The following is an 18,039-nucleotide window of genomic DNA, read 5'->3' as shown; positions in this document are numbered from 1 at the left end:
ACTATGAGAAGGTATTTGACAGTGTGGATATGAGAATATTATGGAAAATTCTTCGACACCTGCTTCAGTTTGGGCACCTGGGCAGCATCACAGCCCTCACACAAATCAAATGAGATTTGTGTGGCGCATAAATATTTGGTGCCCCTTTGTACCAATATTTACGGGTTTAAATAAATAAATAAATGGAGTGGGTAGCTGAGAAAATCGTCAATATCATAGGAAGTTCATACGACGAACCACACTGCAAAGTCGTGCATGGAGGACAACTGACAGATGCATCCCAAGTGTTAATAAACTTGTCGAAAACACTATTCATCAGTAGATAGACAATTTAGGGATATAGCTATCTCCAACAATGTAAAGGTAAGTTTGGTGTCAGTAATTAGAGTGATTTTCGACTTATAATACGCGAAATCGGGTACAAGTGTCTGATAAAAAGTGAAGGTCGAATTTACTAATCACGATTCACTTCCATCGATATTTCTGAAGATTTAATCTGAAAAGGACACGAAGATTTTGATTTTATCCGATACTGATGTAATAATATGCGCCCTTATTTTCTTAAATAATACAAGCTGCTCCACGACATCACCTATCATCTGTGATATATGGTGAAACGATTCAAGTATGATAAACTAAAAGACAAGTGACTAAATATACGAGGATAACACTGCTGGAAGATATCAAATTTAACTTAAGTTAGCAACTAAACATTGACAGAGACCCTGACAGGCGATTGTGACATCTTTTTAACTGGACCTCTCACTTGAACATTAGGACTAATCACTTGATTAAATACGAATATAATGCTTACTTTCTCTACTTCTTTCAATCCTTCAACCATAAAGGTATAATGTCGTAACGTTTCGGCTTGAAATTTCGGAACCAAACAGAAACAAACGTGTAGTGGGACTTTAAATTTCAATGCTAAGCGTTGAGCGAACAAGAAAGCCCAATTATCTGAAAGAAATATTTTATTTTTAAGTAATAAAAAATAGTTAAAATGATAAGGATACTACTAATTTCAAGTTAATGTTAAATTAATACATTGAAACAAATTAGCATAATTGATAGAATGACATGGGGTAATCGGTAATTACAGTTGTATCATCCACAAAAAATTACCAAAGTATTGATTTGGTATTGAATTATATCAAATTAACATGATTTACTTACTAAAAACAGAATCTGGCCAAAGAAACTGCCCATACAAATGTAATAAACTGTTCAGATATTTCAATCAAGTAACATTTAACAGTAGACTTGTGTCATTTGCAACTACATTTGATTGAAAATGGATCAACTTATTGACTCTATTATCCGTGAAATCAATACAACAGAAAGTGACAAAATTAAGCTTTAAATGGTTTTTCACCCCATGAACAATTTGATAATCATAGTCGTCTTTATTGTGTATGGACTATATTTTAATACCATTATTAGATTTGCCACGACAAGTGTGTATGTTCATTTTCTCTGCCCCAAATGCCCTGTTACGGCCGAGGGTAGAAAGAGTCCCTTCTCTCTCTCTCTCTCTCGATATGCTCTCACATGGCCACACATATACAGCCATTGTCAGGAAAGTCCTACTCACTGCCTTCTCGGGGCGTGACTGTTGTCTACGAAATCGAGAGGATGGAAAGTAAATATCCGGCACTTTAACCGGGTTGGTAAACACAGATGGTCCACCTATGGACGTTAGAAAACCCTAATTCCAAACCAATGGTGCACATGGACTCCAGTACCCTGAGGGAACAAATGGCGTATGAACCGATTATTGGTCACCGGTTACCATCGGACTGCATCTCCCGACGTTGCTCCACTGTCTTATGGACCTTTAGTTCAAAGGCTCTGGGTGTGGCCCGTTAAGAAAACCACCTGCTTCGGTCTGGTGACCCGGGCAGTATCACAGCCCACGCACAAATTAAGTGACTGGTCTGGCGCATATGTACCAATATTTATGTGTTCAAATAGATAAATAAATAAAAAATTTCCATTAGATTAAAAGTTTTTCAGCCTAGCACAAACATCGGTTTCAACAGACGCATTTTAAAAGAATTCCAAAGTAAACCCCGCAGACAAAGTTGTTATGATTTTGTTTAGTTCGTATAGAGAGTAAAAGTTTTTTCAAACAGATATGCAACCCAACTACAGCTGATAATAAACATCTATCTAAAATAACGCTTCCTCCATTAATTGTTGGTAGTTAATCTGACGACAAAGCAAACATTAGTATTCATAACTCATTTACCAGGCACAAATCCATGTACTTGACTTTGCACCATACTCCAAGTGTGAGAAGCGGTGATACTACATCACATGATTCCTGGTGGGGAAGATTTTGAACTTTTGACTTAGTGACTGAAAGACAAATGGTTTAGCTACTGAGCCAAAGCTTTCGATAAAACTATAAGATCGTTCGTTTCGAGGAAATAATGCTAACAATAATCAATTCGTCCAACTTGTCAGGAAATAAGTACAGAAGAAAACTCATAAAAATTCCTTTCTGGAAGCTAATTGATAATAACTGTGATACACATACCGACCAAGTTTATTATAATTTTGCATACACTGAAGAGCCACTTAGCCTAAAACAATTTTTTTAAGACAATAAACAAAAAAACAACTGAATATCGTTAAACACAACACGAAAAATGGACACACTGAATGAGTGCAAAACACTGAAAGGATTAAAAGACAACCAAAATACTAACAACACATTTCAGGTTTAAAAAATGGGGCAACGAACAAAGTACACAAACAAACCGATGAGGGGAAAAACACTGACAAACAACAAATTAAAGTTGTCTTAATTGCAGAAAATGGCTCAAACAAGGGTATAGAAAATTATGGAATCTAATTGGTATACAACACGTTCATTCATTAACGAAACTAACTCGTATAGAAAATTAGATATGATCATGTCTAAATACATAAAAAAACAATAAAGGAAAAATACAACGAAAAGATGATCGTAAATTTCGGTCAGATGAGTTCTGTTATTTGAGTAAATATCATAATCTATTTTTTAAGAAAATGTAGACTAAAATGAAATGCCAAAATAAACAATGAATGAAGTAAAAACATAAGTGACTGAATGTATTAATGCCTTGAACAAAATGAATACACTGAGAGTTGTGACGTTAAGCTTATAAATACCAGTTTCGATTAGTACTGTCCAGACATTTTGATTTTTCATATCGTTCAAGAACACGAACATATGCATAATGTTCCATTGCTTTTATCATTTAAATGAACAACTAAATGGTCACTTGTAAAAGTGTATCTTGGCTGTATTGAACCTCAACTAGGAGTGACTAGTTTACAACCTCAAACTGTCTTCACATGTCAAATCTGGGGTGATCAGATAACCGTGACAATATGTGAGAATCAAATAAGTACACGAATATGTAAACAATAAATATTATACACAACTATGACAAACAGGTGCTTCCAAATTTAAAATATATGGAGAAATTATAATCATACTACCTAAATAAAATCAATTCTTAGAAATCTGTCCAAAATCGATCACAGATTTGACGTTAATGTGCATAAGCCATACGCTGTAATGAAATCTCGAAACCTGGTGCCCAAAGATATAAAACAACTGGGATAATTTAATTCGATTATTAATGAGTTTATAGGTATCAATACCAAAGTTGGACTTGATAGTTTCAAATAAATTGAGCATTGGGTAGATAGCTAATAATAAATATATTTTTGTTATATCCCAATGAGTAGGAAAATTGTTTCTACTCATTGGGATAAAACAAAATATTTTTATTATAAAAGAACGTCTAACTAAATCCTTGAAAAAAAATTAACTCGGTGTTAAACAAGGGATGACAGAATAATGAAAACTAGTATAAGTAGGACACACTAGTGATTAATTGAGTTTAAATTGTTAAAATTACTTAAAGTCTAAGAAGGCATGTTTAACATGTTTGCTTGACAACAAGCATTTCGAACTTGTGAAAAACCCTTAAAACTAATCTGAAATAAAAGTTTCGAACTGAACTGACAAATACGCGACTCCCCACGCTGTTGGGCGAAAATACCAAGTAAAATAATTCCCTGAAGTTTTTACCAACCAGTGTTATGTTGCTCTTGTAGAGTTACTGCCGGTCCCAAGCCCACACAAAGGAGGAAGGTTGGGTATGGGGTCGGCAACCTCATCCCCTAGAGAAAAATCTTGCTAAAAAAAGCCAACCAGATTAAACAAATTAAACCATTTGAACTCTACTCTGGTAGTTGAAGGACGAATTATAACGCCTCATGATGAAAGCCGAGATTCTTCGGAAGTCACGAGGCCGATGCCCCTTCTAACAACTAAAGCAATAATTTTTATAGGTACATGGAACATCCGGACAATGTGGGAGACCGGGAAATGAGGAGATACAAATTGGCAGTACTTGGAATCAACGAAACCGATCGGAAACAAGCTGGACAGCAAAGGCTAGATACGGGAGAGATGCTGTTGTACTCTGGTCACGAAGAGGAAAATGCTCCACACACTCAGGGATTTGCTCTAATGCTGTCCAGAGAGGCACGAAATGCACTTGTAGGATGGGAATTTCACGGATCCAGGATCATCAAAGCATCATTCAGAACAAAGGAGGGCATCACAATGGATGTTATTCAATGTTAAAGATCAGTTCTATGAGAGGCTGAAATCAATCATAGCGAAGTGCCCAAGAAAGGACCTCGCATTCCTGATGAGAAATCTAAACGCCAAAGTTAGAGTGGACAACATCGGATATGAAGATATAATGGAACGACATGGACTAGGAGAGAGGGATGAAAATGGGGAGAGATTTGCAAATATATGTGTATTCAACAAATTGGTTATAAGCGGCACAATATTCCCCAACAAACGCATACATAAAGCTACATGGATCTCGCCGGACCACATGACAGAGAACCAGATAGATCATATTTGTATCAACAAAAAATTCCGAACGACAATGGAAGATGTAAGAACCAAGAGAGGAGCTGGCATAGCTTCAGATCAATACCACCTGGTGGTTTCCAAGATGAAAACTGAAGCTAAAGAAACACTGGAAACTGGGGGAACAGCATTACAACGGTTCAATATGGCCTTCATTCAACATACTCACAAACTCAACGAATTCAAGATAATTGTCAACAACAGGTTTCAAGCCTTACAGGATCTACTGAAAGAAGAAACTACGATGGAGGACAACTGGAAAGGGATCAAACAAGCACTAACTTGAACGTATCAAGAGGTGCTGGGCCTCAAGAAGCATCATCATAAGGAATGGATTTCTATCGGGACACTGGACAAGATTCAAGAAAGGAAAGACGAGAAGACAGCAATGAACAGCAGCCGAACAACAACAGAGAAAGTCAGGGCACAAGCTGAATTGAATACACAGAAGCAAACAAGGTAGTGAAGCGAAGCATTAGAGCTTACAAAAACAAATATGTGGAAGATCTAGCAACAACAGCTGGGAAAGCTGCAAGAGAAGGGAATATGAAACAATTATATGACACTCCGAAGAAGCTGGTAGGGAAAAATAGTGAACCGGAGCGACCACTCAAGGACAAAGAAGGCAAGCCAATCACGGAGATTCAAGAACAGAAGAAAAGATGGGTAGAATACTTTAGGAACTGCTGAATAGACCAGCCCCATTGAATCCACCGGACATCGAAGCAGCACGCAAACCTTCCTATAAATGTCACTCCACCAACGATCGAAGAAGCCGGGATGGCCATCAGACAAATCAAAAGTGGGAAAGTAGCAGGACTTGACAATACACCAGCTGTAGCACTGAAGTCGGACACTGATTTATTTTATTTTATTTAATCACGTATATATTGGTACAAAGGGCACCGGATACATATGCGTTACACAAAATAATGAGAATGGGAGGAGAGGGAAGAAGATGTGTATATATAAAAAAAAGGAAAAAAAGAGAAGAGTAGTGATGGGGGGAACTGAAATGTACAACCAGAAGAGCTTTCTCAGTTAAGAAAGTTAGAACCACTCTTTATGAAGAAAGTAAAAGAAGGTTACAGCAGGATCGCCACTGGCTTCTATTCTGAGTCATATCTGATAACGTCTCTAGCCACTGTGTTGCACCATCTCTCGGACCCCAGCCAGGGAGTCGTGAAGGACCAACAGAAGTTAGCCCTTTGCAGCTTTCTTTCATACCACGACACCATGTCATACACTGACCTCCTCTCCGCTTTTTCCAACCAGTCCCAGAGTCGGCAAATAATGCACGACGTGGAATTCTCTGGGACGACATTCGTAAAACATGTCCAAGCCACCGAAGTCGGTGTTTCAAGATGGTGACACCAATTGAATTATCGTCTCTGTGCCCGAACACACAATGCCGAACCTCTGCATTACTAACATGGTGTTGCCACTGGATTTCAGCAATCCGTCGGAGACAACGATGATCGAACACAGAGAGACGTCTAACATCCTCAGCTCGGAGAGGCCAGGTTTCACAAGCATGGGGCAAAACTGCTCTCACCGACGCGTTGTAGATTCGACCTTTTACAGCCAGACTAACATCACGAAAGCGCCAAAGATGGCCCAGATTGGCATAAGCCGCAGGTACGGCATGCGCTTTGCACCCTCCAAGTGCAAAGTACTCCTACAAGACTGGCAGGATTCTCATCCTGTACTCACCCTAGATGGTGAGCAGATTGAAGTAGTTGAGAAGTTCGTGTATCTAGGTAGCTGGTGGTGGCGTGAGTGATGAGATTGAGGCAGTTACCAGATGCAGCAGCTGCTTCCATCTCATTATCACGCTCCGACCACCAGGTTTCTCGGTCCTTACGCAAGCTTTGCCCAATTTCATTACGTAACAGCCTTCGTTTGTGGTCATACTCACGGTCACCCGGAGTAGACCGACGGGCTTCCATCAGTTGTAAGGAGCCAGAAGAAACCCAGTGCTTATAAGCGGGACGTTTCGCGAAGCCGCAAGCGGCTTTACTCGCCATTTTCATGGCGTAATGCAGTTGCAACCAATGCTCATCTATACTTTTCGGTGGTGTGGTAGCTAGCCTAGAAGCTAGCTCCGCTCGATACTTACTTGCAACAGAAGTTGCAGCCAGTTTACTAACATCGATCCGTTGATGGCGGTCAATCCTTCGGCCACTAAAAAGTAAGGTAAGATTGGCGCAGACCAGGGCATGATCAGACTCCAGATAGGTACTCCAAAAGGAGTGACAGTCTTGTACACAACCACGCCGGCGGTAGCTGATCGCGATGTGATCAATCTGAGTCCAGGCTTGAGATGCAGAGGGAGGACGCCAGGTGGCACACCGGAGATGATTGTTCCGGAAGTTAGTGCTAGCCAGAAACAGGTTGTGGTCTGTGCACAGTTGCAGCAAACGGTCCCCGTTATCTGTCCTGCGACCAACAAGTCCCCATCGGCCACCTAAACGACTCTCTTCTGTGCCTAGACGCCCGACCTGTGCATTCAAGTCTCTGGCTAGTAATACAATATCTGTCGAACGCGCTTTCTGGAGAAGAACAGTTAACTGGTGGTAAAACTCATCCTTGGTTGCATCCGGGCTGCAATCTGTCGGGGCATAGGCGGAGATGATGAAAAGACACAGTTCCTCACGCCGATTTCTTCTCACTTTGATGGAACTTTATAATCTAACAGCACATAACCGACTGTTAATGGGGATCCAATCGATTAGTGCTGCCTCAGCTCTAGCGCTTAGTGCGACACCAACGCCAGCAACACCAGGCGAGGATGCCACAGGGTCCCCGGATAAGCGCACGTGAAACAAGCTTTTCGAAGCGACAGATGGAGAGCGAATTTGTAGTACTTCACTAGAGTCTTGAATACGGGTCTCGGATAGACAACAAACATCAACATTAAGACTTTCTAAAGACAAAGCCAGCCCCATCTGTTGTCCGATCTGCATTAGTGTGCGAACGTTGAAGAAAGCCAGCTTGAACGGCGTACGTGGTTTCAGAAAGACTGCTTTAGTATTCGTAATCGGTGGAAGCATTCACTTTCGACCAGACAGTGACTAGAGATCGTTTAGATAGAACAGAGTTTCCACCATGAGCGAGCTGCTGCATAAGTTGAAAGGTAAGGTTACACAAATTGGGGATAAAAGGGGGTGAATTAGCGATATGGTAAATAATAATAATAATAATAATAATAATAATAATAATGCAAATTGTTTTGTTTCTAGTATGAGCGAGAATAGAATTGTCGGTTGAATGTGTCATTTCATTTATTTGCGTGAGGGCTGTGATACTGCCCGGGTGCCCAAACCGAAGCAGGGAAGTCAGACACTGAAGTAACTGCAAACATGCTCCACCTTCTATTCAAGAAGATTTAGGGAGGAAGAACAACAGCCGACGGACTGGAAAGAAGGATACCTCATCAAGATACCAAAGAAAGGAGATCTGAGCAAATGTGCGAATTACAGAGGCATCACACTGCTGTCAGTACCAGGAAAAGTTTTCAATAAAGTGATGTTAAACCGGGAAGGATTCAGTAGAAGCCCAACTTCGAAATCAACAAACCGGATTCCATAAGAATTAGTCGTGCATATACCAAATTACCACACTACGAATCATCGTCGAACAATCGGTTGAGTGGAACGCGTCACCATACATCAATTCCCTTAAACTATGAGAAGGTATTTGACAGTGTGGATATGAGAATATTATGGAAAATTCTTCGACACCTGCTTCAGTTTGGGCACCTGGGCAGCATCACAGCCCTCACACAAATCAAATGAGATTTGTGTGGCGCATAAATATTTGGTGCCCCTTTGTACCAATATTTACGGGTTTAAATAAATAAATAAATGGAGTGGGTAGCTGAGAAAATCACCAACATCATAGGAAGTTCATACGACGAACCACACTGCAAAGTCGTGCATGGAGGACAGCTGACAGATGCATCCAAAGTAAGGACAGGAGTCAGACAAGGCTGTCTACTCTCCCCTCTTCTCTTCCTTATGGTGGTTGACTGGATTATAAAGACCTACACATCTGACGGCATGCACGGAATACAATCGACAGTTTGCATGCAACTAGACGATTTGGACTTCGCAGATCATTTAGCTCCCCTATCTCATACACACCAACAAATGCAGATGAAGACAACCACTGTAGCAGCAGCCTCTGCATAAGTAGGCCTCAACATGCACAAAGGAAAAAGCAACATCCTCAAATACAACAAGGAGAGCACTAACCCAACCACACTTGATGGAGAAAATCTGAGAGAAGTGAAAACTTTCATGTATCTGGGTAGCATCATCGATGAACAAGGAGTACCCAATGCAGATGTAAAGTCAAGGATTGGCAAAGTAACAACAGCATTCCTACACTTCAAGAACATATAAAACTCAAAACAACTGTCAACCAACATCAAGGTCACAATCTTCAATACCAACGTCAAGACAGTTCTACTGTACGGAACTGAAACTTGGAGAACTACTACAACCATCATCAAAAAGATATAAGTATTTATAAACAATTGTCTACGCAAGATACTCAGTGTCTGTTGACCAGATACCATCAGCAACAGCCTATTGTGGGAGAGAACAAATTAGCTTCCAGTTGAAGAGGAAACTAGGAAAAGACGCTGGAGATGGATAGGATATATGTTGCGGAAATCATCAAACTGCATCACGAGGCGAGCGCTAAATTGAAATCCTGAAGGTAAGCGGGAAAGAAGTAGATTAGAGGATACACTGCGTTGGAATTGGAAGCAGACCTGTAAAGGATGACTAGCAACTGGAAAGGATTACCCAGGACAGAGTTGGATGGAGAATGCTGATGGGAGGACTTTGCTCCTCTACGAGGGGTAACAGGCGTAAGTTATGTTGCTGAATCTTTACGTTTGTTTAGCAGCAGGCTGTATGCGCTCACTAATAAAAGAAACACAATTTTTGTAAATGAAATAACATATTTGTAATATCCCAATTAGTAGAAAAATTAGATTTTCTACTCATTGGGATATTACAAATATGTTATTTCATTTATAACAATCTACCTAATGTTCAATTTATTCTAAATCATTAAGTCAAGCATTGGTAATGATACCTAGAGTCTGTGGAACTTTTAAAAGCTAGGTATTTCAGAAGACAAGCATCGTAGATTACAATCTTACGGATCGATGCACTTAACTCACAGGTAGTTGACAACTAAAATTCGCTCATATACATTAGACCCTTTCATCTAACCCCAACTCCGAAAACTTAAAAAGAACTGACTACCAGAACAGAACAGTTTAATGACGATTCGCACAGTTACTACCTAAGTTTTTCAAGTTAAAGTATATATATATATATATATATATATATATATATATATATATATATATATGACTTTGTCAATCTATTTAATCGGTATGTAAACATTTCATTTTAATTAAAATAATACACAGTTTACCTTGTACTCTTTGATCACGTATCATCCAATAAAGAACTCCCATTTTATTTCCAGACTTCAGAATTGTTTCATGAGTCTTCTCTTCAAAATTTTCGTCCAGTGAAGGAAAATGATTAGGTCCTTTTAGCTGACGTACGCGGCACTTTGCATATTTGAATTCCGAAACGGTATTTGCAACAGCCAAACGCTTTTTAGTAATATCTTGGATCCATAATAAAACATCATGTTTTCCTACTTGTGAGGCCATGAATCTTCAATTGTGAAGATCTGTCAAATAAAGTATCAACAATACTGCAGCTTATTAATCAAGTGAGGACTCCTATGTTGAAGTTTAAGGCGCATTTATTGGTTAGGGCTAGTGGCACTACTCTGGTGCCCTAGCCAGAATAGGTTGGGTAGGTTCCAAAATCTTGAATACTACCAGTAGCAAATCAGGTGCCTAACCGCTGAATAATCGCTACAAACATTTTGACTGCAACAAGATGGGTAGAAATCAAAAACTGACTCTTACGGACAGAACAGATAATAAAGTGAAGAAGTGAACAAGATTGACAAAAGTTAATTGTATTGGTTATAATCTGCCTTGGTAATTAAGGATGAATCCATGATAAAAGTACACTATATTTAATATGTCAAGATTAACGGTGTTGAAACGGTCGTTCCTTGGAGTTTTATCATGTCGAAAAATAAGGCTAGTCTCAAAACGGTTACTCCCAGAACGAGCTTGTGACACTGGCCGAACACGAATATGACAACGCCAGAGTATTTCTGCCAGGTGATCAGCATATGCAAATATGATGCTTCTCTACTTTAAGAAGCAGATACTAATCCGAAAACAGCACATTCCGTTTCCAATCTATCAGTCATAAGCCACATAGAACCTGGGACATATATGGGATAGGGAGTGAAGTAGTCGAACACGTCGACAACTTCATTTATCTTGGAAGTCTGACCAGCTTTAATGGGTTGGTGTCTGACGAAATCTCAGCACGGATTCAAATGCATGTTTGGCTTTTGCCAACTTACGTCACCTATGGCGAAGACGAGATATCCGTCTATCAATTAAAGGACGAGTATATTGCGCAGCATTTCGTTCTGTTCTACTTTACGACTGCGAAACGTGGCCATTAAGAGTAGGAGATACCCGTAAGTTACTAGCATTTGACCACAGATGTCTTAGAAATATTGCTCGCATTTGCTGGGATCACCGGGTAAGTAATAGTGAGGTTAGACACAGGGTATTAGGGAATGATGGTAAATCAGTTGATGAGGTCATGAATCTTCATCGACTGAGATGGTTGGGCCACGTGTTACGTATGCCTGAACACCGATTACCACGACGCTCTATGATGACTAGTATTGGGCATGGTTGGAAGAGAGTTAGGGGCGGCCAAACCAAAACATGGCATCAGTGCTTGAAGTCATTAACTTCTAGTCTGAGCCATGTTGGCAGATGCAGACTACCTGGTTGGGGTCCGCGTGACTATCGTAACCAATGGTTGGAGACTCTGGGTGACATGGCTCAGAATCGATCACAATGGCGTAGGTGTATACACTGTTCATCTTCCCTTAAACTATGAGATTAAAATTGCTTCATATCTTTCTCTCTTTCTGTACTATATTCTTATATACAATCTTCCTTTTATATATTGCCGCCATTAAATTAACTACTATGAATTCTGTGTTCAACTTGTTGTGCTAAAGAAGTATGGCAGCTTGGACCGATGCATATATGTACGTGGTCCTACGTTGTAGTTGACGGACTGGGACATATATGCATTGGGTCTAGTTGACAAGCCGCATCATCATAAAGATGAAATTTCCGAAATGAATAACAAAGTGGTAGAATTGGTACAGAAGTGATAAAGACTAGAAATAAAAAAATATTTGGGAAAAAACAATCACAGTATCAGTGCCATTACGACCGATTCTCAAACAAATTGCATAATATAGTCCAGTTCGAAAGTTGATGATTTCGTGGACTGACGTTGCGTTTTGTTTTGACCATCCTTAGCCTTTTATCCATATACACCAGCTAGCATTTCAAGTCGATGTAGATGGTGGTTGGATATATATGATATTTATCCTATTTAAATCCTCAGACGAAGATTAGCTATTTCAACCGATTTCGCATATTTGTTTGTCCTGTGACAACTTAGCAGTGCTTGGGAGAAATCGGTGACCAAAGGTCTGCAGCCTACATACATCTTTCACTTTTACAAGCTATACCTCACAGCTATTAAATAAAACAGAGGAAAACACAGCGTACATCTTTGGTTGACAGACGGACACCACACCTATGCTGGAAGGCTAAACAAACCTCCTGGAGCTGTGTAGATAATTTATGAGGCATCAAAACATTGAATTTATGTCACTTCCAAAATGACTGAACTGGTCGACACACTGAGTCACATCTCTCTTTCTGTAATTAGTTTAAGAAATAATGCAAATAATTTATGAAGCGACATTTTGCATGCGGGAGGAGAAAAAAAGCGTCAAAAACATCCTATGATCGTTGTTGAAGGCAACCGAAAGAATTTCTATTTTCTCAGCCTTTGTCCTGGAACCAAACGGAAAGTGAATACTTAATCAGCATACCAAAGTCCACGTTTGAAACAAGCTCGGTTCTCCACATTTCATGCCAAAAAGCCTTGTTTAACCGCCTAATGACTAACGATGTTAGTATTCAGGATACTATATGAGTCAAAATAATTTTTTTGTGGCTATCATGAAAGGATTTAAACCTCCGTATAAGTGATGGGACGATCGGATATCGAAACTAGTCAGATGGAACTACACCTAGCTACTAAACCCCAGCTAGAATCCCAGTCACTAGAACATTCAGGACTGAGTCATTAATCGTAAGGATCTCCGGAGTCCTGTTGCGCTACTTCTCTAGCTACAGCTGTTTTCGACTTCGTTAGAGGTCGGGTGCCGATGGTAGACAAACATGAAGAGAATAGGAAGTCAAGCACCAACTCTAGGGGAACTAGGAGAACTCCCAACGTGAAATTAAGTGTTGTAAAGATGATTACTTTCATAGATTTTATATGATGAATATTTAAGTTATATTTCTCAATCCCTAGATCTAGGAAATAAGGGCATTATACAGGCGGTTTTTAAAATACGTCAAATTAGGAATACGAATAATACGATAAACTACAAAGCGATACACAAACGAAAGAAATCTACAAGAATTAACGAACTTCTAACCTACTCGTACACACCAGTTTTAAGCGGACCGCTGGTTGAACACAATGCTTATTCCGATAAGTTCCAAGATAGTAGTCTCTACCAACACCGAAACTCACGAAAAATATCGTTACTTATAGATGGAATTGGTAGAGCTGTATTGCGTAGTTGAGCGAATATTAGACGTGAAGACAAACTCAAGTTCTCGGTGCATGTGACAAAACAGTATTACGGATTGGGCATATGTTCCATGTCATCCCTTGGTGTTTCCGCGGGTTTTAGGTGTTAACGCTATGTCTTTTAAGATCATTATAAATAAGCAGTTACGTTAATTTACTCACTACAGCTCTTTACTAGTGCGGCACTATTTAAAACCGTTTCTTTGGCTAATTACTGGACTTAATGGTAGAATGATAGTATTATCGAAGAGGTGAATTCTTGGTGAGTAAAAATTGGCATCTGGCTTATACGTTGAAAACTGTGAACTTCGTGAGAATGTTCTCGTGAATTCTGTTTCGGAAAACAAGAAAAAATGAGGGTATATCAGACGCTTGTTTACCACTAAGCAATTTAAGTGCTGTGATTAAGTGATCTCTTGTCCTTCCATACGGCAAGAGAAGCTGGCGTGATTCAGCCAGTTCGTCGTCATACGAGAGATCGGAGATCCCGGCAATAAATTTAGTTGAGGTTCGTTTGACCATTTGCAACAGCTCACTATCTCGTTTTCGGAGTTGGGTAGCTGCTTGTATACAAAATCAAAAGTGTTTCAGTATCGAATTGGCTAAAGGCTTCAAGTATTGACCATAAATCAATGTCATGCGTGTCAAGTCCTGCTTAGTGCTGATCGAATGCTATCGATCAAGTTGCAATGTGGCCACTAGTCTAGGTGGCTCGACACTGCGTGCACTATATATTGAGATAAGATGGTGGTTAGAGGTGGTCAACAGGAAACCCTGGACCCGGGTTTCGTGCTACTTGGCACTCGTCAGCAAGGGTCAAGTCAGGGAGCACCAGTTCCCTCAAGATTGAAGGTACACCTTGCTGACGAGTGCCAAGTAGCGCGAAACCCGGCTCCAGGGTTTCCTGTTGACCACCTCCAACCCACCATCTTATTGACCATAGAGTTGTAAGACCTTTGGAAGCCGTTGCACGGTCGTTTGTAGTAGTTTTCAAGACCTGGTTAACGATGTCTCCATGATCATCAAGTGTCTGGACAACAGGTAGCTTAGTGTTATTCACAGTGTGTATATGTCAGCATATAAAGAAACCGATGATGATATGATACTAGAAAAGTCATTAACATACAAGAGGAACAACACTGGACCACAAACTGTACCCTGAGGTGCTCCTCCAAGTACGATTTCCCAGCCAGATGGTTGCAGTTAATGGTCACAGTGTCCAGGGTGAGTTCAGCGAGGGGTTTGTATGCATCTATCCGTCCTTCCATATTGCTTCAACTACGGAGAAAGGAATTAGTCGAAATTCAATGGATAGATTATTGTATATGATCTTCATCACAATGCACAAATTCATCAGATTTCATCAGAAATTATGATTGTTATGTAATCGACTGTTGTTTCGTGAAAAAGACACTTGTATGCTTCGGGGAGTTGGGACCTCCTATTTGCATACAACTGTGAATCTGAGCCCTTGGGTGACTGGTGCAATAATGTTTCGCTGAGGTTTACCTCCGAGAAGACGTCGTTCTGTTAGTAATTCGTTATTGAGCCACTCAGAAACAGAATTTCAATTTACTTGCGTTGGGATCCTTGTCGTATAGCTGCTTTTTTTGTGAAGGACCTTATTAGAATACTAATCTTTGAGGGTATTGAATATTTTTTGCTACTCAGGTGAATAAATTGCATATTGAAAGGAAACTACTCTGATCTTCTAGAAAAATCAACAATCCTGTGGAAAGACGTGACCTCCTCTGGCATCTTCTTCAACGCTCAAGTTTCCGACTAACCATCGATTTGAAATTTCATAACAAATACAACAATAGCCTGTAAAACTATGTCTTCTCAAGTGATTAGCTAACATGTGGCGACATGGATAGCGGCATGTACGGGAGGTTTGCAGTTTCGTCATCCGGACGCTAAGTCTGTCTCGTACTCCACATGTTCATCGTCAAAAAAACAAACAATAATTTAAGTGATATCTATGAGAAGTTTACAACTGTTATACATTGTTTGTGGATGCATATTTACTGGAAAATGAAGCCAACGTATAGCCTAGAGGACAAATTCATACTAATCAAATATAGGAAACCTACCGTCACTTCAGCCCTTTAAGGTCACGTAAACTCACATGAGGTTATTTCAAACGGGCTGTGATCAGGAGTTTGAGTAAAATTTTATATCACTAGCTCACATTGACCAAATTAATAGGGTCTTAAAGTCTACGTCCTAATAATAAGCCAGATTCCGGAAATCGTTAATTACTCTTTGCTTTCTCCTGAATGACTAAAACTCCCCAGGTCTAAAAATCATTGGACGGCGTAGTAACCACAAGTGACAATAACCTACCAAGTAAATGGAAAATCTGCCCAAAAGTCTGAGTGCAGCTCAAATATTATCCTCCGAAAACGTTGAAAATAATTCAAGTCCTGAAAATATATGTAAACAAATCAATGATAGTATCCCACTAGCCGTCAATTTGTAGAAAATCTTTGGTGATAATTTGCTTCGGATGATAGACAGTGGTATCTGCGCTTTTTCTTACCGTTTCGGCACTCTGTAAGTCAATGCTGCGGGTGAAAAAGGGTTGACTATATCCTTCGCTTTAGCATTTCTGCTTTGACATCACGTCCTCTGAGGTTGTTTGTTTAGTCTGAGCTTAATGTTAGAACATGCGATCAAAAATTGTCTTCATTCGTGTTATGCAGTCAAAGTGCTTGAATTTTGTCATCTTATAAAGTAGTCACAAATTTATCAGAACTTCTGTCTAAATTTGGATCAATAGCATCACAGAAGTTGGGCCTCTGGTTAATGCAAACGTCAAAGAGGAAATTTTAATTTGCGAAAATCTCAGCGATTTAACTTTGAGTAAAACTGACTTTTCACTCGTGAATCCGGTTCAAGCTTTTTGAAAGAAATATTATCGGATGTGGAAATTACTAAATATGAGTACACAGATCACCGGATAATTGCATACGAAATAATTTATCCAACCATGGTGACAATATTGAAATAAGATTTGCCGTAATGAGCACAAGACTTTTGGTGTGAAGAGTGAAGATTAAGTTAAGATGACATCTGTGTATCTACTCAAGTGGATCTGATGTGAGAAATTTTTCTCTGATAATATATCGCTTGAATAATGACTTTTGATGGGATCAGATAATTTTAAAAATTATATGAGTTAAGCGTGTCGCAGCACACGTTAAGTGAAGATAGGCAAACATATAACTTTTCATATTATTTTGTTGGCCAAGCTAATTGTTCGTCACATATTTAGATACACCAACCGATTATGACAGCTGGGAATAGTCGTTCTTGTTCATATAGAAAGCGACGGATTTTCAGGGCCAGCGAAACGAACACTAGCCCCTAGCCAAATCATATGCCACTCGGGTCACTTAATATCGAGCATTTTACCAACACTCGTCAAGCTCAAGAAACAGACGCGCCTCAATCAACTGTACGTCATGGACAGGCACATCCAGCAGTGGTCGAACTCTATCCAAGGAACGTTATCTGACTAGTCCATTTCTGTTGTACTTTATGTTTTAGCTGTACGGTCATAGAGGTTACCATAGTACCTAGATGCGGCAAAAGGGCGGTCCACGTTGGGTATCCTTCACAACGTGTGATTTCGACATAAGAAGGGAGGTCATGCCATTTCCACCCTATTTAAGTGACCCCCCAGTCATTGAAACAAGTCACCTGCGTTGGTGATCTACAGATCAGATGATGTAAAATGTAACTAAAATTTTAGGTCTTCATGACTGGAACTATATTATATTTTCCGATCACTTTGTTATGTGAGCATAATATAGGAAAGGTCGACGATACAAACTACAATGAGCACTGTGAAATTCTCGTATAAACTTAGAAAGTAGATCGTGAAGACGGATTACGTTTCGAATCTTTCAGAACGTGAGAAACTAGCCTTATAATTTGAATCGTAAACTGAGTAGCCTTACTTAAAAATCCATATACCAACACCATTGTCTTTTCGTAACTAGTAGGATATTTTCACATTGGAACATTAAAAGTTTTAGCAAGAGCATTGAATGACCAGACTGTTATATCCTAGTGAAGACATAAGTACAAACAACTTCCGGGACCTATTAATGGACTATTATTTTATATATATTGTTATTGCATAACTATTCAGCGATTAGATTTAATCCATATATATTCATCTTATTATAAGCTTCATTTTGACCTATAAACTATTATCATACGATTTACTGTTCCCAAATTATGTTCAGTTTA

The 18,039-nt window shown here is 39.5% G+C and overlaps 1 protein-coding gene across 1 annotated transcript in view; it reads right to left on the bottom strand.

Moving 5' to 3' along the window:
• Positions 1-10,655, bottom strand: part of Smp_033700 (DNA photolyase, putative) — a gene marked incomplete at both ends in the record, with an annotated part of 33,521 nt that extends 22,866 nt beyond the window's left edge. The window contains 2 exons of the mRNA XM_018791616.1: positions 815-960; positions 10,409-10,655. Coding sequence (XP_018645223.1) covers positions 815-960; positions 10,409-10,655 — 393 coding nt within the window. The remainder of the gene's footprint in view (positions 1-814; positions 961-10,408) is intronic.
• Between the last annotated feature and the right edge of the window lie 7,384 nt (positions 10,656-18,039).

The sequence above is a fragment of the Schistosoma mansoni genome (assembly GCF_000237925.1).
Source record: "Schistosoma mansoni, WGS project CABG00000000 data, chromosome 2 unplaced supercontig 0108, strain Puerto Rico, whole genome shotgun sequence".
Lineage (NCBI taxonomy): Eukaryota > Metazoa > Platyhelminthes > Trematoda > Strigeidida > Schistosomatidae > Schistosoma > Schistosoma mansoni.
The sequence above is the reverse complement of the archived record's forward strand: the minus strand, read 5'-3'. Positions and strand labels throughout refer to the sequence as shown.